At 37.0% G+C, this 21730-nt stretch overlaps 2 protein-coding genes across 2 annotated transcripts in view; one reads left to right on the forward strand and one right to left on the reverse strand.

The window, feature by feature from the left end:
- The first annotated feature begins 105 nt into the window (after positions 1–105).
- On the forward strand, positions 106–4202 carry FAAP24 (FA core complex associated protein 24). The gene is made up of 5 exons (XM_005530112.3): positions 106–437; positions 726–876; positions 1506–1645; positions 1968–2120; positions 2677–4202. Exons 2-5 carry the CDS (start codon positions 765–767, stop codon positions 2914–2916), a joined length of 645 nt encoding a protein of 214 aa, XP_005530169.2. The 5' UTR covers positions 106–437; positions 726–764; the 3' UTR covers positions 2917–4202.
- An 843-nt stretch (positions 4203–5045) lies between these two features.
- The window catches only part of RHPN2 (rhophilin Rho GTPase binding protein 2), a 29680-nt gene continuing 12995 nt past the window's right edge, over positions 5046–21730 (reverse strand). Inside the window, exons 3-15 of the mRNA XM_005530113.3 lie at positions 20982–21110; positions 18191–18266; positions 17123–17200; positions 16363–16487; positions 15288–15454; positions 12814–13001; positions 11374–11530; positions 10701–10820; positions 10410–10604; positions 9598–9674; positions 8721–8867; positions 7744–7899; positions 5046–6492 (exon numbers count right to left, since the gene is read on the reverse strand). Coding sequence (XP_005530170.1) covers positions 6241–6492; positions 7744–7899; positions 8721–8867; positions 9598–9674; positions 10410–10604; positions 10701–10820; positions 11374–11530; positions 12814–13001; positions 15288–15454; positions 16363–16487; positions 17123–17200; positions 18191–18266; positions 20982–21110 — 1867 coding nt within the window. The 3' untranslated portion in view covers positions 5046–6240. The remainder of the gene's footprint in view (positions 6493–7743; positions 7900–8720; positions 8868–9597; positions 9675–10409; positions 10605–10700; positions 10821–11373; positions 11531–12813; positions 13002–15287; positions 15455–16362; positions 16488–17122; positions 17201–18190; positions 18267–20981; positions 21111–21730) is intronic.

Here is a 21730-nt window from a genome sequence, read left to right on the forward strand (position 1 = left end):
CTCCGGGCCCGCTGCCCGCCCGGCCAGGGAACCCCCGGCTCCAGGGACCTCCGGCTCCGGGAACCCCCGGCTCCAGGGACCTCCGGCTCCGGGGAGCTCCCGCTCCGCGCCCGCTGCCCGCCAGGCCCGCGCCTGCCGCGGGCGGCTCCTCAGGCCGGGCTCCCGCCCCTGTGGCCTCTCCCCGCTCCTCGGGCTGCGGCTCCGCTCCGTTTCGGTGAGCGCTGGTAGCGCTGCGGCTTGTCCTTACACCTGCCTTGGCCTCCTCCAAGGCTGCCCATTCGCCTTAAAGTCAGAATACCGCGTAAAGCTGGCAAACCTGAAAATAATCCTTCCTTTTAATAATTGGCCTGGAGACTTCCACCAGCTGAGGGATGGAGGTGCCTCTGGAGTTGGCTTTGCAATTCAGGAAGATTTTCTTCCAGCAAGGATGGATGAAGGTATGGAAAAGGCACTGTGGGTTTTTCACCGTCTGTGTGCTTTGATTCAGGCGTTTTTCAGATTAAGTGGTAAAGCTGAGACTGGAATTTGCAAGCCAATGCAACAGCCTGTATTAAAGTGAACAGAGTTGCTGGCCTGTTTTGATATGTGTACCTTAACTGTAAGGAAGCTTGAGGAAGGAGATAGTGTCTCTTCCAGAATATTGCATCCTAAGTTTATGATTAAAATCTGTAAGCTTGGAACAGGTTTGTAAAATGTGTTGCTGTATTTCCACATTCCTTTCTAAGGTATAACTGCTACTGAAGGTGGATTTTAAAGGAGGTCTGATGACAACAAAAGCAAACTCTCCTGTGACAGCAGGATCTATAGTTGTCCCTTACGGGCATGTGATTGGAAATGAGAAGTGGAGAGGGTCAGAGGTAGCCCAAAGGCTACAAGGTAAGCACAAACAAATTGGAAGAGGAAAAGCAAATCAGGATAAACACTCCCCTCTATTGCCCAGTAACAAGAATGGCTGGACTGTGCTTTACTCCGTGTCTGACTGGTCCCATATTTGTGGTACATATTTGTGTGGACTGTGTTAGCAGGCTGAAAGATCCCGTTTGTTTGTCATGTACCTGTGTGATCAGCTCAGCTTTCACACTTGCAGAGCGCAGTAGGGAAGCAGCAGAATCTGCTGTTGTGGGGCTTTTGGATACACATCTCCACTGAACTCCCTTGAATTTACATGTGTACTTTGCTACTGTCTTGCTGGCACAACAAACTAAATTATGATGATCCCTCCAGAAAAGCATGTGATATTTTTGTTCAAGTCCAGAATTTACTGAGCAGCTCTAGTACTTTTAAATCTGTAGATTGGAACTGCTATTAATTTGCATTACTAAAGACATCACACAGTAAGTCTGGATTGCTTTGTAATACATTTACTTAAAGGGGAAAAAAGGCTTTTTATAATGTTCATTATGAAGTCACTAGAATTACTGACACTTTAGGAAGGCTGTGCTGTGAAGTAATTATTAGTATATTTTTAACTAGTGTATTTTTTCTTCTAACAATCTCACCCTAAGGGAAAGTTAGACTCATCTTTGAAGATGGCTTGGGACTGGTGGACTTTCATCTTCCGAACAGGACTTGCATTTTACTTATTTCTGAAGCAGATTTGGTTGCAGGGGATGAATTCAAACGAAGATTGGTTAAGTTTAGAAATGTAAGTGCTATTTAAAGAGAAAAGTGTTCAGCTGACATTTGTTCAATGGTTCTGAAAACGTTCTTCTTGTGGTTTGTTGTTTTTGTTTTTTTTAATTCCATTGGAGCTGACCTTTTGGGACAATTTTCACCTGAAAACTGAAAAATTCTGCAGCTGTGTGATAATGATAATGCTGTATTAAACCTCAGTCCTGTTGCTGCAACTTGCATTCTTCCTCTGATTTGCTACTGTTTTCATGCTTGAAAGAATTTCTGTCTGTTACACTGCATTAACTTGTCATTAACAAGGGTTTTTTTCTAATATCTTTTTCCTTTCAATACAGACCAGCAGTCTTAGGGGAATTATAATTGTAGAGAAAACCCAAATCAGTGATCAGTACTACCTAGGAGTACAAAAACTTGTTGTACTCGAGCTTGGAATGGTGTTGCTTCCTGTGGCAAATCAAGGAGAAGCTTCTCAGCTAATTATTCAACTAGTAAGTTTCTGTGTTATATTAAAATATGGGATGTATAGGAAAGCTGATAGATCTCCTCAATGGTCATTTCAGAGAGAATATATAGGATATTAAAGGGACACATCATTTGAATGTAAGGAATAAAACTTCTGCAATAGTGATACAGTAGTATAGTTCAGTGGAAAGAAGGCTCACTTGGGAACAAAGAAAAAAGGCTGAAGAATGTCATCCTGGATTTTTAAAATGTAATCTTGTACTGAGGTACCACTGGGTAGCAGTAGGCAAATGTCATTGTCAAAATCGACTTTCAATTTTGCTTTCTCTGAGGCTAGGAAACTGTTTTTAAATGGTTTCTTTTTCCCTTTCTCTGACTGTATCAAAAAGGTGACAAAAATTATTGTTTTCATCTGTTGTTTCTATTAAAATTGTTAGTTTCCTAGTAAGATTTTGTCCAACTTCATCCAATAAGCAGAGAGCTTGTTTTGAAAACTTCCTAGTGATTGAAGTGTTTGGAGATGGGAGGGTTTGAAAGGCTGGCAGCAGCGCAGGCTGTGCTGACGGTTCCCTTTGGCTGCAGGTGCGGGAGCAGAGCCGGGATCGCACCAACCCCTTCCTTGGCAAGCAGCGCACCCAGCTGCCAGAACCCGCAGTGCTCCAGGCGGCGCAGCACATTCCCGGAGTCGGGAAAACGAAAGCTCTGCTTTTACTGCAGCGCTTCGGAAGCATCCATCGGCTTTGCAACGCGTCCCTCGATGAGCTGGAGCAAGTAGTTGGACACACAGTAGCACAACAAATTTATACTTTTTTACACTCCTGACATGCACGCGCGGTGGTATTTTGCAAAACGGAAATTTGGGGTTTTTTTTCTTCTGAATTATACATTTTGGTTTTAATAATCCCATATTATGTTAATTTCTGTAATCATGGCTAGCAGCAACTGGACTCTGATGCTTCTTTTTTACATCTGCTCTGTTCATATAGATCAAGCTGTGCAGATTGCCTTGGAAAGAAGTCTGTAAAGGATTTTGCATCCTTTTGTTCCTATCTGGAACAAAAAAACCCAAGAAAGCTGTCTTTTTCAGCATCTGTGTTAAAAAATGGAAGAGTAATATGCTCGCTCACTTTGGTCTTCCAGAAAAACACACCATGTGAATACATGCATAGTAACTTCTCAGTAACTGGAAATATGTTACATGTTTATTAGAAGGTAGCTTATATTGCTTTATAGTAACATCTTTGATTTATAACTTTTTGAAGTTCCTTTGGAAAGTCCTACTGGAACACAGGTTTGACTTTACACTAACTTCTATCTCTGGTCATCCCTCCAGTTCACGGGGTGTTAACAAATTCATTCCCATGGGTCTGATATCCAAAATATTCATGTTGTCCTTTTGAATATAGCTTGGCATCCTAATAATAAATTGCAAAATATTTTGACATATTAATTATAAATTTTAATATGTTAATTATACTATCAATTGTACTATAATACACATTACAAAGAAAATATGGGAACTTTTGAACAAAATCCATAATTCATACTACTCTTCCAGTATTAATATTTTGAAAATTTATTTGTAAAGAGGATTGGTTTTTCTGACATCTTGCATTTTAAGTTATATTCTTATCCTGTTTTCTAAGGGTAAAATTGCCTTTTTCCTTGAGGAGGTGTGTGAAAAGCATCTTTCATACCACTTGGGAGTTCACAGCAGGAAGGCAGCTGAGTAGGACTTTCCACTCCCTTTTGTGGGAGCCTTGGCACCTCTGAAAGGCATCTCTTACACTGGTTACCATGGACAGCAGGTGTACCTGTTCTTTGTATTGATTCTGTACTTGGGATGAAAATTTGTCTGTAACTTAAGACATAATTATTTAATTTAGTGATTAATAAACATCAGAACTGGCAAAAGTACAGAAAAATATACTCACTCTTTTTTTCAGGCAACTAGGGAGTACTTTAAGCTTCTTTATACATGAGTTTGCTCAGATTTTATGCCCTCTATAGTTTTGTCACATTGCTGTGAAGACTGGATTTCACATCTAAAGGCATGTGGTTATTATGTTGCAAGAAAAACACCTTTCCCCTATGACAAAGGGCCATCTGCTCAGTGCATTAAATAGAGAATTAATAAAGAATTAATATTAATGGCATTATAGGCTGAACTCCTGATTTATTGCTAACCTTTCCTTTTTGGGCTTTACAGCAACCTTATACATCCTTGTTTCTACAGTTCCTGTGGTCTGAGCAAGAACATAAGGCCCACACTCATTTCACTGCAAGTTAAGTTAGCTGCTGGCTACCACTCAGTGTAGAACGAGTCTTTAGCTACCAGACAGAAAACCAGGAGTATTTGTATGGCACCTGAGAGGTCCAAATTTTTAGTTGAATTGAGGGGTGTGTTTTAAATTTGAAAAGCCAAGCTTTCCTAAAGGACAAGTGAGTGTAATGATGGAAAGACTGTTATTCAGGAGCTAAGAGGGAAAGTATTTCCAGAAAGACTATCACAGTGCTTTAAGAGAAATGAAAAGCTGCAAGGGTGATTGGTGTGACTTCACTGAAGGTTTTGTTCCTTGGATAGCAATTCCAGCACACGGGTGAAGTAAATCTTACATGTATGGAATAGTGTATGGCAGGGGTGTGCTTGTGTGTGTCAAAGAAGCACTATGAGCAATACATATAAAGGACAGGCAAGTCACAAGTAACTTAAAACTCATTTTTTTATGTAACCTTTAAAGTGAAACTAGAAATATGTTTACGCTCTTTGTAAGGAAGTTGGTTTTAAACTCTTAGCTGATATTGTACAGGAACTTCCCTTAAAAGTTTCTTAGATCTCTGTAAGCAACATTAGAGAAACACACAAGAGGTATGGCAACAGTAAATAGCAAAAGCCTGTAAATTATGCTTTATCAACCAAGCTGCAGCAGAATCAAAAAGCTACTACTCAATGGCAGCATCTGATTTTTATTCTTAAATAAGGGTCATCAAGATATTTACACCTACTACACAGGAAGTTAAAAATACATGACAACTTTAAAGTTTACAAGATGCAGATTTTCATGTAAATTTTAAGTATCTATCTACTCTGTAGATGGCAATATTAACTAACACTACAGTGTTAGCAGTTTTCAATTAATTTCAGGAAATAGAAGAATCTCAAAGAAACTCTGACCAGTTATTTTTTGTCCCTCTCCTTACTACAGATAGCTTGCTCATGAATTTTTCCAAGGGCAGGATTTTTTTTTGCTTGATGTAATAGTAAATAAATACCCTGCCACTTAGCACAAGCTCTTCTTTTTTCATATTTTAAAGCATCACTGCAATTCATGTGCCCTTGAATCAATATATTATATCTATTCTGAGATTTGTTTCACAGCTAGCCATTTTATCAAGACTAGTGAGATACAAGTCTTAAGGTAAGTAGGTTAAATAACATTTGGAATAAAGCCTCTTTTTAACAATTGAATCAGCAGACATTTAAAATGTTACCTAAATCAGAAAAAGAACAGAGTAAAAGCCTTTTGGAGTTCAAAAGACCTTTTAAATTTTAAGCCTTCTAACTCTCCTCCAGAATTAAATGGCCTATTCAGTAGGCTGCACCTAGTACTCTGAGGAAGCATCTCTGCATAAAAACACAACTCTATGACACCACCCCTTGCTTGGCACAAGAATAGTTTCTCTGAATATTATTCTCTGACCTGTGTTTTGTTAAGATAATTCTTTAAAGTAGTGTTAAGTGATTTATTATTGACTAACCTTTAAGAGCAAAATCATTCTTCCATGTGTCCCCTATTATTTTGAATTCAGCATCAAGTTTGTAATAAATAATTCCCATCCAGCATAGTTACGACTATTTTTATGAAAAATCAGTCATAACTGTATTTTGAAACTCCAAAGGAGTCCAGTCCTCATGTAAGCAATTCTATAATCTACATCTTGTTATTGCATACCTCCCAAACCTCTTCATTCTAACCTTTAAATACTTAAGTTTTACAGTTTCTGCCAGGTTCTGACCATAAGTGGCTCAATGCACAGCAAACAGTGTTTGTCTGAGTTTATACATACACATATGAAGATAAAATTGATCAATATTTTTATCTACATTTTAAACAAAAGTCAAATTAACAGATACTTCTGAAAGACTCAATACAATGAACTTTCTGTATTCAAGAGTGTGAAGGGAGAAAGCTTCTTCTTAGTCTGAGAACTTCCAGCCACAGCTGAAGGAAGGCAGAGTGTACTTGCAGCTTTCTGTCTGTTTTTAGTTCCCCAACTTAGAAAAGGGAGTTTTAGTGGGGCTTTCTTGTTCTGATCAATTTTATCCTCGTCCATGGCTAAACAGATTAAGGAGTATGTCTTCTGCATTCCCATAGAGTAAGTTGCACTCTTGCTATGCTGTAGGAAAAAGAGAAGCATTGTAAGAATCAGTCATCAAAAATGGGTCAAAATTTGGACAATAACAAAAGGTTACTGTGTAAATAGTTTTCCAGGGCAGACTGCAGCAAGCTTTCTGTGCTAATGACATTACTAACTGAGCACAAGGCCCTTCTGAGTGTTGTGATCCTGGTATTTTGCACATACTCAAGGATATACTCTGCAAAGCATAAAGGAATTTGGGAATCTTTTCTTGGGTTGTTAAACATTTATTGCCTTCTAGCATAACTATTTAATGTACACATAACCTCCCTACAAAGCTCAAGGATGTAGTTCTTGCACAGATGTGGAGTCTTGCTGTTTTTGGACAGGTTTTATCTCCATCACAACTCTAAGAACTCTAGTGTGACATTCTCATGGGATACCTGAAAGGCACAACCTTCTCTGTCTTAGCTTTGCCCTGAAGCAATCTGGTTATATTCTAGCCTTTTCTTTCCACTTGCAACTTCGAATGGCAGATGTGTAATTCCTTATTTTCTATAAGGAAAACCAATTTTAACAAAACAAGAAAACCTAACAGCAGCAGGGGAACCTTAATAGTTTTTCAGGAAACACTGTCTGAGTGTCTAAGCTTGCCAGGGAATGTTAAAAGCATGAAACAGTGGATTTAGCTAAACTACAGGATCTTTCACACAACTAGTAAGTTATTTAGAGCTTAGTATTTTTTAATCTTGTGATGACTTTCCCTTAGTCTAAAGATTCTATAGTAGCTTAGTAACTGACTAGACAGTTAAAAAGTTCACCAAAATAAATAAGAATACATATAATAATCCATGATCTAATACAAAACATCACAGATCATTTAGAATAACATAGAAAATAAACATAGGGTGTTGGATGTTCTATTTAATTCCATTATTGTTTCATTGTGGTTTTTCCAGTGCTGAACAGGGCAATGCCTTCATCCTCTGGGACAAATTAGGGGAAATAAACTAGGTCTTGAAATTTTTCATGCAATTAATCTAAGTAGCTCCACTACAAAAAATCCCACCACCCAACCATTCCTATGCAGACAGACTACTGTAGCTCGCTAGGTCACAATGGTTTAAACAGATAGTTTAAAACTGAACACACATCTGAAAACTTTATATATTCACAGGTTGAGTGGATATCTGACTACATGAAAGTAAACATTAATCAGGAACTGAAGGCAGGCAAGTGAAAAAACTCTAGCAAATCAAATCTGCAAAACATACTTGTCTCATTACGTACCAAAGATGCTGCTGTGTCCTGGCAACTGATAACCTCAAGCTCCATGGGTTGCTTTCCCACACTTCTCAATTTTTCCAGCACCTCATTCACACCAAGCCACTTGCAATCCATGCCACCAACAGAAACAATGTAGTCACCTTCTTTTAGGCCTGCTGACTGTCAAAAAATTTGGCACAGGTTATAACTTGGAATTATAAAGACATGTAAAATGTTTTTGTCATCATACAGTATCTGCCCCAAAGGCATTTCACTCTCAGATGCTACAAAGCCATTCTCTAGCCACACCTGTGCAACTTTCTCAAGTACACAAATAATCTCTTGAGTTACCATTGATGTGATTCTGCTATACTCAAACGTTGGCTGGTTTTGTGTTCTTTTCACTTTTCTCCTTAAGTAAATGAACCCTGGGTTTTGCTATGCTATTGTCCCTCAGAAGACAAATTGTGCAGTGTTTCATTCTTCTTCTTCATTTTTATTTGTACTTCTGTGGTTACTTCTGCCTTTTCTCTAAGTAAACTGCTTATAACTGCATGTTGCTTTATCACTTTGGATTTTCCCTGAAAGAACATTATAAGCCAATAAAATATTCTTGCCCCTCTTTCCTTAGGCAGACACTACACTTTGCATTCCCTTCCTGATCCTTATTCTTGTTGCTACTTTTTAAAGCACTTATCCCTTCTAACTTCCTGAATAAGACAGGAAGTAACATTTGCTTTTATTATTTGTGACTTGTTAACTATTAAGAATGAACAGAGAAAGAAATCAACCCTAGTTTCATGTGATCTTTGGGATATGGGCACTTTAACAACCTACAGCACATAAATGAAAAACACTTGAAATGCATTCAGATAAATGAATTGACTATACTAATGTACAGAACTCAATAAATACTGCATGCACGAGTGTGGACAAGCTAAAGGTAAATTTTAATGCTTAAGGCTGCAGAGAAATTGTTAATATCACACCAATATACTTACTGCTGCAGAACAAACTGGATCAAGACAATAAACCTGCACTGGTGAGCCTCCTTTTAGACTGAATCCAAGCTCTCCTGCTTCATGGTGAAGGCAAATGGTACGTGGAGCTGTCCATCTCTGCTTGGCTGAGAACACTGTCAGTGGGCCCTGGGGGTAACACAACAGCAGGCACCTTGGGGTTTATTGTCACTTGTAAGCAAGCATTTCTGGTCTTGTAAGTTACACTGCTTTAAGCTCATCTATTGTAGATTTTACTCAGGTTAACTTCCAGCTAATTCCCTGGAAATGCAAAGTCCCATTTCTTGACTGTTCAGTTGATACTTCAAACAGAGTGGGATAGAGGCAACAACCAAGTTATTCCAGGACCTCTGTTAAGCTGTGCAGAACCTTTTGGCTGCATAGGCTGTAAGGACCTATACTACTGTTTTTCAGAGGAGATAAACCAATTCATTGCAAATTCTTATCCTAACCATAACTCCCAGTTCCTTTTGCTCACTAAGACATACAGAGCCACCTGAAAGACTGGCTGTGTCACACACAAGTCACATGTCCTGTATGCCTGGCTCCACCTACCAGGTATTTCTCCCCCTCTTTAAGTTGTGTGCAATTATCTGTTGAGACTTCATGGGACTTGTATGAAGGTTTTCAAGACTGAATGTTGTGCAAGCCATATAGAAATGGCAATTTTATTCTTTGCTTCTCTCAAGTTGATTTGTACCTCTAAAGCTAGGAGTGATTTTTTCAATAGCTTCTGAAAAAAACTCAATAACTACAGGATCATTTATTCAGGCTAAAATACTTGTGTCCTTTCCCTCATGTTAGAGTGAATTTATAGTTGCTATCAAAATGGCAGAGGTTGGTCAGCATTGTTACATACCAGCTTATGAAAGAAGTCTTTAACTTTCACCTTGGAAAACTGAGGCGCAATTGTTTCTATTTTATGTTCTGTTTTAGCTAAAATAAAAAGAAAACAAAATTAACTTCAAGTATTAGTTAAAAGACATAAAAATTTATTTTTCTTGCATTCCAAGCTAGATAGGAATTTGTTCTAAATTCTTACTGGGCTGAGGAAAAATTAATTTTTGTGGAAGTTTGTTAGATATCAGAACTTCCTTAAAAGTATCTTCAGAGCTCACACAGAAAACTTAAAAAAAAAAAAAAAATCCATCTAAAAAAGGTTATGCTATTCCCATCTTTAATTTCTTTTTCTTTGAGAAGTTTTTAAAATCAGCACTCATAGCTTCCTACTGCATCCAAAGAGGAAAAAGTTGTATGAGCTGGACTAAGGTAAAAAAAAAAAAAAATAGCAGTCAAATTGAGTTAACAACCCAGTCTAGTACAAGAGTTGTGCTCAAGAAATGGTTACTCTGGTTTTCCCCCATATAACTTTAACTTTTCAAGTTTCCCCATTTTTTTTAGCTCATTAGATAGTCACCAAAAAAGCTGGATTCTAACCATTGTTACCTACCCTAAAAAACAGCATTGCTAGAGATAGAAATACTGTAAATCAGTTCTAACAAAATATATTGATCAAAATATATTGATCTGTGATTGAGGAAACTTGTAAGGAATCTGAACTCTACAATTATTTATGTTCTGTATGGAAGCATATTATACATGTATTCATATATAGAAATTGAAGGCCCATCCCATGGAAGATATCCTTTATTTCTGGCTGTGTACACTTACGGAGTATATCTGGAGCCTGAATTAGACTTAGAAAGTCATCTTCTGTCTCCTGCTGAGCATATTTGAGAAGTGAACGCTTATGTGCAGCTGTCAGAACCTCCTGAAGAACCTCAATGTTCCGAAGCTTTTTGCACAGCCCACAGACTCTCAGAGCTTCTTCGTGGTAAACAATGGCTTTGCGTAAATGGGCTTTCCCTGAAAACATTAAAAAACACTGCTTGTCATCCACAGACAATAAATGCAACGTCATTTTCAAATTGTAGCTCGTAGCTGTGTGAAACTGGCAGTTACCTAATTGTTTTCTCTGAACTTTGTCCTTTAAAACAGCAAGAACCATCAGCCCTTCAGGCACGTAGTCATAGAGCTGGGACAAGGCTTTCTCCTGCTGATCTTCGTCATCACCAGCCTGCACTGTAACAATGGATAAAAAACATAAACCATACACATCTCTTGGTCTCCTGCTCCTTTAGGTGTATTGTTGTGCAGTTATTACTACATTCTCTCCCAATAAATACTTATCTTTTACTGTGTGTTTATATATATATATAAATATGTATATTTATATAACATGTATATTTATGTAAGATATAAATTTATATCTATATATATTTATAAACGTGTATATGTGTATATAAATAAATTTCAAGTTTTTGGTTTTATCATCTACAATATGCAAGTAATACATGCCAAAACATATTGATAAAATCTGAACTATTTAGAGGCATATAATGGATATATAACTTTTCTTCTGTTTCTGTGAAAGTTAGTTTACTGAATTTTCACATTTTTCTCAAGAGACAAAGGGAGTATGGCCTCATATCTGAGTGGGGAAAATTACCATAATTTAACATATATTGAAGCACCAAAGTTCTTGGCTCCAAGGCTTATTCACAGATCAAATTATAACTGCTGGTGTGTTCATTATTTTTATTTATACAGACATATCAAAAAGTATGATTCTTACATTCGTGGTCACACAGAATGGTGGCAATGAAGTAATGAGCCAGAGCTTTGTAATGGTCTGACTTTATTTGTGCCAGCTTAGACCAGGAATAGGGAATATTCTCTTTTACTGGTTCCTGATTCATTGCAGTGTTAACCAGCGTGTAAACCTCTCCCACCTAAAATAAAACAAATAATCGGAGTATGAGAATTTAATATGAGGTATTAGGAACTCAAGTAAAGGATATCATATTCAGGCTTAAGATAATTTAATGTATAATCACATCAAAGGAAGGGAAAATACTGTTAGGATGGATTGGAATTAAGTTTGGAAAAAAATTTGAAATGTCTTCTCTGATTTTTTCCCTCAGAAGAAAGGTAAATCAATTTTGTACGAGAACAGAAGGGCTAAGTCAGTCAATCTATATGGCTTCATAGTTAACTAAAACCACCATATAATAAACAGGACTTAATTTACAAATATATCTCATTAATTCAGTTGAAAAAAAGAGTGAAGTATATTCAAACAGTAGGTTTGTGCTACATGTTGAAACTGTGGAGTCATACACAGCCTTAAGTTTGTGTGGTCTAATTAAAACTGGGATATTATCCTTTATATAGAGGAAATAAAATCGTTTTTCAAGCAGTGAATGCTGCATTAATGGATCAAACTACTCCAACTGACAGAATAAAAAGATCTTTCCCCTGCAGCTGATCAATCCTACAGAAACATGGTGGCTTCACAGGGCTGGTATGAAGGGCTCTGCCTCTTTTTCTAGTATGGAACCACTTATGTATCTGCTACTCTGAAATGACTGAGAAGGCACAGGAATATCTTCATGGCATACTTATTTTTTGGTACATACCTCAATCAAGTATTAACACTACCTTCTGGGCCAAGCCTATCCCACCATTCTCTGGGAAGTCCCAAGACAGCTCTGCAGGAACCCAATTTGACTCTGTTTGTTCAGGTCCTTCCCTCACTTACAATTTAGCTATTATTTTAGATTAAGCTTTTTAAGTTTGCATACCCCTCAGCAGCTGGGAAGCAAGACAGATTGTGTCCAATACTTAACAGGGAATCACACAAACAACCCCTGGACTTTTATATGTAGGTCTGTGGATGAAATCTGTACTTTTTGAAAGACAACACAAATAGCTTGTAAGAAACCTTCAGCAAATTCACTGCCTATTTCTGTTAATCTCCATGAGTTATGAATGAAATTCACATTGTAACAACTCTAAAATAATATTTAAACTTCATCTCTTCACATTTTAATCTTCTGAAAGGCTGTGCCTTTCACTGTAGTTTGTGAGCTGCACCATGCTATTTTTGGTTTCCAGTAATGGTTGTTAACATTTAAACTTAATAAATCCAGTTACTATTACTAAAAGCTGTAGGTAGTAACACAGCACTGTAAACAGTTATTTTAATGACTAGATTTAAAGTTCCATATTTTACCTTGGCAACTTCCTGTGTCATTTTTACTAGTGTGAAAAACTCATTGCGTATTCCAGAAAGACCAATCTGCTCAAAAACACACTCTCGAGCTTGTGCAAGCATCATTTTTACTAGTACATTCAGCATAGCTGGGCTCATATCATAACTTGGTGTGTGAGTAAAGGTCTCCTTTAAGTAGCTTAGAACTCCTGCAATTACAAAATGGTTTTGTCAGCATTACAAAGATAAACAAGTGAACTTAATTTTAGTATGTACCATAATGATTAGGATTTAAAGGATATTTTCTACTTTTGCACTACAACAATCTGAAGGAATTCTTGGTGCACAAGACTGACCTACAGGTTTTGCTTTGCATTGCCATCAACCATCCCCAAGTACAGCTGTCAAAATCACACTTCAGAGGAGCAACAGAAACTGCAAGTTTTGAGGGCACTGCCTTCAGATTTGCTTGTAAAATTCTTGTGATTGACCATAAGACTGGGCTGAACTGAATGTGACTTATATGTGGGGGTGGCAGGCTGTGGCTTATACAGGGGACAGAAAAGAGAAAAATCTGCACAGCTGTAAGGAGATGACAGTAGTAGAACCTCTGGATAGAAGGAAAAGACACAAACATATTAACTTAATTAAATATTAATCTTCAGAGGCTGCTAAGTGCATTGTGTGTCCCAATGAAAGCTCCATTCCATGCCTGTAAACAAGAACTTCTATTTATACATATATAAATATAAATATATTTAACAGGGTAAAAACAAAGATTCTTCTCTAGACATTTGGTTCCACTAAAATATTAGTAATTTCTATCATAGATCAAATTTAGAACAAACACTAATTGTAGTGCAATACTAAGGAACAGTTTCATGGATGGAAGCTTCAGCAGGCATGTCATCCAACTGGTTTAGTGAGTTCACCTAGCTTGCTAATGCTGACAGTCCTGCAGAAGTGTAACAGTCAGACCTCTGCCTGTTAAGTATTCCAGCTTCTGTGATCTTACTTCTTGCCACTACACTCAGTTCTGGCCATGTTGTGTAGTATTTTCCTACTATACGGTGTCTGTGATTTTTGATTTTCCATGTTACACTTGTAGCTGAATTTTTAATATGCCATTAATCAAATTTGAAACATGGTTTTCCCTAGCTTTTTTTTTTTTTTTCACTAAAAAAATTAATCCCAAATTTACTAGGCATATCCCAAGTACTGATAGGGTGCTCTACTGAAAGGAACTAAAAGTACAGGAGGAAAAAAACATGGGGTTTTTTGTTCTCAACATATTTCTGCTTATGTTGAGGATATATTCTGTGCAACATCTTCAATTCAGCACTGGGAAACAGTTAATACAGACTGTATCACGCCTGTGCCAACATAATCAAGTGTTACTGCACCATGCACAGGTACAATAAAATGCTTCCTGAGCATGTTGCTTTGGGGCCCTGCAAAGGTAACTGTGGTAGCAAATAACACCTTTCCAGTTTTGCATTAATTCTATTCTGCAAACATGTTGAAGTGAAAAGCAGTGATTTTTTTTTTTTTTATTTGCAAAATGGAAGGAGCAGCAGTAAAATGGAGGAATTTCCCAACTATTGAAATTTCTTTAAGATGAAATACAAAGGTTGAAAAAGAAATTGTTTATTTTAAATAAGCATGAAGAAATACTACACATTTTTTTGATAGCTGTGTATTCAAAGGAGGGGATTTATGAAAATTCAACTCTGTGCTCCACAGCTTTTAGCTGATAAAGCTACCCATACAGTGCAAACCAATAGTCACAGATGTTAGTGCAGAAATAAATCTTATAGTACATTTTAATTACAAAGGACATGTCTTTAAATATTATGTGTAGCACAGATGATACTTACAAAACAAACTAGAAAATCTATTTAAAAGCCCCCAATGAAAACAAAAGTTTTTATAACATGTTAGTTCAAGAGATAGTATTTCCTTTATTACAATTTCTATTTCTCCTTGCTTGGGAAAGAGAGTGATTATTTTGAACATGTTTGCCTTTGGAATGTATGGAAAACAGGTAGTCAACTTCCAGTGAATTGAAACTTTCACCAGAGGAAAAAGCAAGATTAATTTTTAAGACTCATATGGAAAACTAGGCTTACAGGGTTTTTATCAAACCTGTCAATTGGCTGCTGTACAGATTTGACACCATTGTGCTATCACTGAGGTAAAAGCAGTTATGGCAGTGAAACAAGGAATGAAGCAGTTAATGTTAGTGCTATAATTCTGACCTCTGAACTGCAGTTCAGTAATCATTAACCACAGTATTCACTGTCTTATCTGCATGTTCAGACAGCAGTTCCAGGTTTGGAATTAAAGCTTCACCTGAGCTCTTCACTAGGCCTCTTGAATGTCCCTATTCATTTTTTGTGTCATCAGGCCAGTAGGAAACGCAGAAATCTGTACAACATCAGAATGAGATTGGGGACATTTATGTGAAGAGCTTTCCAGTATTTTAAGATGTGTACCTGCAGCTTTCTGAAAAGCATCAACAGCATTTTCAAGTCCAGCCTGGGTCTGACGATTGCATCTTGTTCCAATCTGTGTGTAGAGAGCTCCAATGTTGAATAAAACACTAGCTTTTTCAAGCAACAGATTTTGCTGACACACTGGGACACCAGTGAAGGAATCATACCTTGGGGAACAAACATTAGAAGTGTTAAGATTAGCAGAGTCCTTTGAAAAAACAAGTACTTTCATTGTTTTTCTGAATGAGTGGAATTCTTAACTGTTCTGCTACAGTGAAAATGAAGGTGAACAGAAACACTGTTATGTTCCGCAAGGACAATCCACATAATTAAAGCAAGCCAGGGAACAGCTTAATTAGAGACAGTTTTCAGCAGGTTTTACAACTCAGAAGTGCTCATAAAACATCAGAGGTGAAGAGCACACTGGGGAAGTATCCATATGTGCTGCTATGTTCTCTTAGATGTTGCCAAAGGTCTACCACTAGCATGGTCAGATCCTCTACTGCTGGTGTTTAAAGTTTCTATTTGTAGTTCTGGCTAGAAATTCACCAGTTCCTCTTGGCTACATGGTAGTCATCTTTTTTCATCATAAAAATTTTGAATTCAGAGTCAAATTTTGCTCACAGATGTAGTAAATACTCTCTTACAAAAAGTTAAGTCGCTCCTTTCTCTCTTCTGGCCCAAGTGGTCTTAACAAATTGAAGGAGTGGAATTAAGGTCTGACCCCATTGCTTGTCCTCATTTTGTACACCTAGGTTCAGAATTTGGAAACATCTGTAGCTGTCCAAAATGAAGATTATTTTCTCTCTTTCTGCCTTGTGCTAACCTGTAGCCCAAATCATAATCTAGCCAATGGTTTCACACTAAGCATGTAAAGGGTGTATTGTGTTCAGGTTTCCCCTTAACTAAAAAAAAAAATAAAAACATAATAAAAAAAAATTGTCAACACACACTGCAGGGATTCAAGAGGAGGCACACACTGACATACTTCAGATTAAAAAACAGTTCATGATTAACCAATGTTCTGGGGAGAAAAAAAAAAAGTACCAAAGAGAAACATGAACTACACACTTACCATGTAAATAAAACTCCAATGTGCCTGGTGGGTGGGAAAAATCTGTTTTCTACATAACCAAGTTGCAGGAAATAGCTTATCAACATCTCAATGCCAGCTTCATCTCGGCTAGGAGTGCGGCAGGCCTTGAATACAAGAGTAAAATGAAGTGCATTCTGTTGAGTTACAGCATGAATACTGAAACCCCAAAGATAAAGCTCTGCTTCCTTTGGCCTTCTGCATATCATAGAAATGTGTGGAATCTGAGAACAGTAAGCTTAAAGACATATGGATTCATGCCAAAAGTTTTTCAGCTGCACACAAGCAGCACATAACCCTTAAAAAAGCAAACAGAATCTGTTTGGCAAGTCTCAAAGTTTATTAAACAAAAGATTGTAGGTATTTTATGAAAGCTACAGAGAAGGCTTATGTTTTTAGCATAGTGCAGGAAACAAACAATAGTTAGAAATACCCACCATTCTACTACAATATTTTACCAGATTAATCCTGCTAAACTTAAAATACTTAAAATAAAAAAAAAAATATATATAAATTAAAAAATAATAGACAAGTCTTGGATTAATGAGATTTACAAAGTTACACCAATAGCTCAATAATTTTGTGTAACTTCATCTGTTTCTTCGCTTTTTCTTTACTCAGACTGTAAAGCTCTTGGACAATGGAGATTCATGCACCATTCATGTCTCAGAAATGAAATTAATAAGAATATAGTAAGCTCTAAGTAAAAAATGTCATATTTTCATTCCATACTTGAACTTACTTGTCTCAGATCCATGAGATCTGCTATTTCATCTTCATACTCTGAACTGTCTTGACTGTAATGTTCCAGAATAAAGTCCTAAAAAAAAGGTAAAAAAATGGAATATCTAAAATTAGCCTATTTTTTCTGCAGTTACAAACAGTATGAAATTGATTCAGTTGTGATCTGAACAGTGTCTACTCCCTTTTAGTCAATAGTACAGTAACATATAGCAGTGAGACTACAATAAGACAGTAGAATTATGATTTGATATCTTAGACAAATTTCACTGTGATGTAAAGGAACCAAGCATCTCCTACATTAGCTCCAATTGATTTTAAAACAATAACACTTAGTGGTTTTGACAGGGACAAAGGAACCCTGTTATCTAAAATGACAAGGGGATCAAGTGACCATAAAAACTTAACAGAAAGAGATTTCCAACTTCTTGTGAGCTATACTAGGGCAATTCCACTTAAAATAACAAAGCTGCAATGACATGAAGTGGTACCACGATCTGACCATGGAATTTAACCCACAGAAGTAAAAACAGAGACAAATGCTACAGTGATACAAGATGGTTTACCCTGAAACGAAGATTTATATTGCACAACACAAAGAAGTTCAGAAAATACAGAAGATGGCTCAAGAAGCCAGCAAAGTATATTAGTCAACAAACAAGCAGTGTTAATGCTGCAACACTGCTTCCCTACTGAGCTATCTTGGTTAGTGTAAGTTGGTGTAGCACTACATTATGCTGAGTAAAACCTTCATTAATACCTCCTTTCACCCTTATATCAGTAATCAATACTCTTATTAGAAACAAAACCATGGAAGGAATTTTTATTCTTTGGTTTAACTCTAGTCTTCAAAGAGGAATTTCTTATAACATTTTTGGACTTCTTGTCCTAATTAGGTAGGAGCAATGACCCAAATAATTGGTAGTTAATTTTTAACATGTCATGATCTTGATTTTAGGGCAAAACAAAAATTAATTTGTACCTAAATTACTTCTGTTTCCGTAAACAAATCTGAAATGGAAGTTATTTCTTTTAACTATTTATTCTGAAATGTGCATGTAAAATTTACCTTGAGGGGGAGTGTAAAGTCTACATCTTTGGTTTCCTTTAGGCCAAGAGGTACCAAGGGAATACTGAAAGTCTCTCTATGGAAAAAAAAAAGCAAAAAGATTCAGATTTTTTTTTTCTGCTTCTGTTATAGTGACTTTTGTGTTATTTGATGACAGAAGTTCATACACTGATGGGGTAAAGAGAAAAGTATACAGCTTCCTGCTGCACAAGAAAATCTGCCTAATGGCCCATACTCCTCAAGAAGAGAGTGAAGAAAGCTACTTGCCCGCATGTTTTTTTCTTTCATGTAAGCCTATTTTTCCTTCAGGCAAAGAAAAGGAGACTCTCAAAGGTGCCTTACTGCAATTTAGCTCCACAGGTGCTAGGAGATCTGCCACAGTAAGAGCCATGATAAGTATCAGTAGTTATAATCAGTATTTTACATGCTACCCATCGTTTGGTGTGGAGTAGCTATGTCTGTAACACAAGAGAAGCAGGGCCAAAGTATATCAGCTTTCACAGTGAAAGGTCCAGAAGCAGGAGGTCCAAGAACTACTTAGTTTCCAGACAATGCTAGGTGTTAACCTCTAGAATAACAAAGAGCAATAAGGATGAGAACTGACTTAAAAAAAATATCAGAATTGCTTCCAGATACATAGTTTGTTGTGTAGATTTAACAGATCAATATCAAGCAATTATAAAGTTCATCTAATATTTTCATTTTTCCTGAAAACAACTTTTTGACTGTCTAATCATTGTTTAGAGCATTCCATTACCAACTACAAAATCCCACATTCATTTATGGTCTTGTCAGCAAAACCAGCTTTCTTACTGGTGAAAATTCCATCTTGAGAGGGTGGCAGGAGGAAGGCAGCTTCCTAAGCAGAGGAAGAGTCCTTCATGATCCAGGAAGTGGCTCTGCTATCTTGAAAAGAACTTCCAGGATCCAGAGCTAAAACACCATTTCAAGTGGTGCAAATGATCTGATTTCTGATGAGCCTTTTAGAAGAAACCTCAACACATTTACTACAGATTGTATCAAGACTTTTTCCTCAAAAAGAAGTGACATACATGGAAAAGAAATCCTAACTTACTGATTTAATCCATTCTAGTACCATCCACAGTCCCTGTAGACGTCAGCATTGGTCATTCAAAGGAAATTAATTTTTTTTGCCACAGATAAGGTGCCACACCCATGGAGCCAACATCATGAGAGTATTGAAAGTTAGGGAGGTGATCCTGGATTTCCAGAACTGACTAAAAATAACTAAAAATAGCATCACACTTCTCCATCCAGCTGAGATGTGTGCAAGTACCAGGAGGGCCAACCCTTCAGATTGTTTTAACACAATACAGGCTAATACAGTAAACCATGGGTGTGACCTTATGGTGACAACTGTATGCACAATAGTCAAAGAACAACTATTAATAGCTACTTGCTGTTAAAGGCTGGAGAGCAGTTACAGGGAAATTAATTATTTTAGCTGCTGAAGCATAAAAAGCATTTAGAGCTTAGAATGAAAAGCATCAGAAAGGCAAAACACCATTCAAAATAGATTGGAAAAGCAGGATCAGGAGAGAATAACAAGCATACTGCTGTCCAGCCTCAAGGCTTCTGTCTGCCCATCCTGTCTGACCTACTGCCCATCCTTCAGTGAGAATCCAAATATTTTTAGTATTCTTTAGCTAGAACAAGAATTGGTACTTGTGGAGCCCTGCTCTCGTTTCCACAGCTGTAACTGCTCTCTGTGACTACATGCATCTATGAAGACCAGTAAAATCTTTAAAAAGAAACTCAAATCTTAAAAAAAGACCAACCAAAAAACCCCAAAATATTTCTGCATCAAAGAGTTTGCCATGGGAGTGGAGGGTAAGAAGTTTAGCACAAGTTACTGTTTGAGAAAACTACAACATAGATATTCTGCATCAAGTCAGCATTCAGTTGGAAGTTACCTCTGGAAATGTGCTTCATCCTTTTACATTAAGAATTCCTTGTAACCCACCTGGAAGTTTAACACCTAACTGACAACAGTGCTAAGAGGGACCCAAAATTGTACCCCCATCACATGAAGCATTTCAGTTTGTACCTTGAGCTGCTGCTAATCAAATTGTAAATATTTAGTTTCAGGTGCAACAAGACATATAACTGATACAGAAATAATTTCAGTATGCAGGCAATGAATACTCCTTAGTTTTGAAGTTTTATCTTTGAGGAATCCATTGCAATTTAAAAATTAATGTGCACTTCAAAGTGGAGAAAAATGTCTTGGAAAAAATCCAAATTCATCTACTAAAAATTCCTCTATTTTAGCCAAAGAATTTGTGTTTTTCTGTGTCACTGAAGGGCACACATTCAAGATTACCTAGTCTGCTCCAAACATCAAACCAGCATTGTGTTTCTGCTCTCCATCTAAAGAGGGGACTGTTGCATGCACCACATTTGAGAAGATATTACTGTATGGCTAAGTTTGTTCACTGCAGAGTGCACTGAGCCCATTAGCCACCCCAGTACTGGAAACTGTGGCAAGTGCCAGCTGTTTGCAGCATAGCCCCAAGAGCTTTCAATTCTCACAATACTCTTCAAAGGAACTTCATATCCAAGGATTAGTGGCATTTCCCAAGAGAAGGACAAATATGCAGGCTAATGCTTAGTCAACAAATCTACCATCAAATATGTTCTCTTCCTATCAAACTCTCTCTGTTCTTTCACATGATTAGTGTCCAACATTCACACTCACCTAGAAACAATTTTGTTTTCAAGGGTAAACAGAAGATCTGTTAATAATTGAATAACTTAGCTTTATACTTACTCTGCATTTTGATAAACTTCTACTGAGATATTAAGTCCTTCCAATTCTTCCTTTAAGATCTGCAGGTCTGAGTTTACGAAACTCAGTTCCAGTAGTACCTGCTCTCGTACTTTGTTGTTGGTGGTTGCTCTGCAAAGACATAACAGTTTTTTATTGCTGAGGAAAAGGTTTTCTCCAAGCTTGGTTGACCCCCTTCAACCTTCAATGCAAGCATTCTTAGCATTTTTAAGATTTCTTTTTATCTCCTCAAGAGATGATACAAGACCTCATGTTTCAGAATTTATTAGGTTTTTCTGTCAAGAGAGTGCCTGGGATAGTTTCCTGATAACAGCATGCAGCCACAGATTTCCTATGTGCACAATTTTCTGTGTATGATTAAGGGTCAAGCTTACTTTCAAATGCATTAATCAACAAAATTAAAGCATCTTAAACTAAATAACTATCCTATTTTCAGATTATGTGGGTTTTTTTTTCCAATCAAAGAAGATAGGTGCATGGAAGTTGGAGGAGTCAGGAGACATTCTTCAACAACAAAGACTTCCCCACCTTATAAATTGAATAAAGAGCTCTTGAGACTTCTGATCTTGAGGATAAAAGAAAATTATCCCAAAAGTTATTACAGAAAGAAGTAACTTTCAATCAGATCTTTTAAATACATGACAGTTTTCTCTACAATTTGATTTTGTTGGATGTAAATACAATTTTGTTTGCTTGTTTCCTTTGCCATTTATGTATTTAAATGGCAACAC

This window comes from Pseudopodoces humilis, chromosome 14 (genome assembly GCF_049639895.1).
Source record: "Pseudopodoces humilis isolate 2021_Gansu_Grassland_sample_001 chromosome 14, ASM4963989v1, whole genome shotgun sequence".
Taxonomy (NCBI): domain Eukaryota; kingdom Metazoa; phylum Chordata; class Aves; order Passeriformes; family Paridae; genus Pseudopodoces; species Pseudopodoces humilis.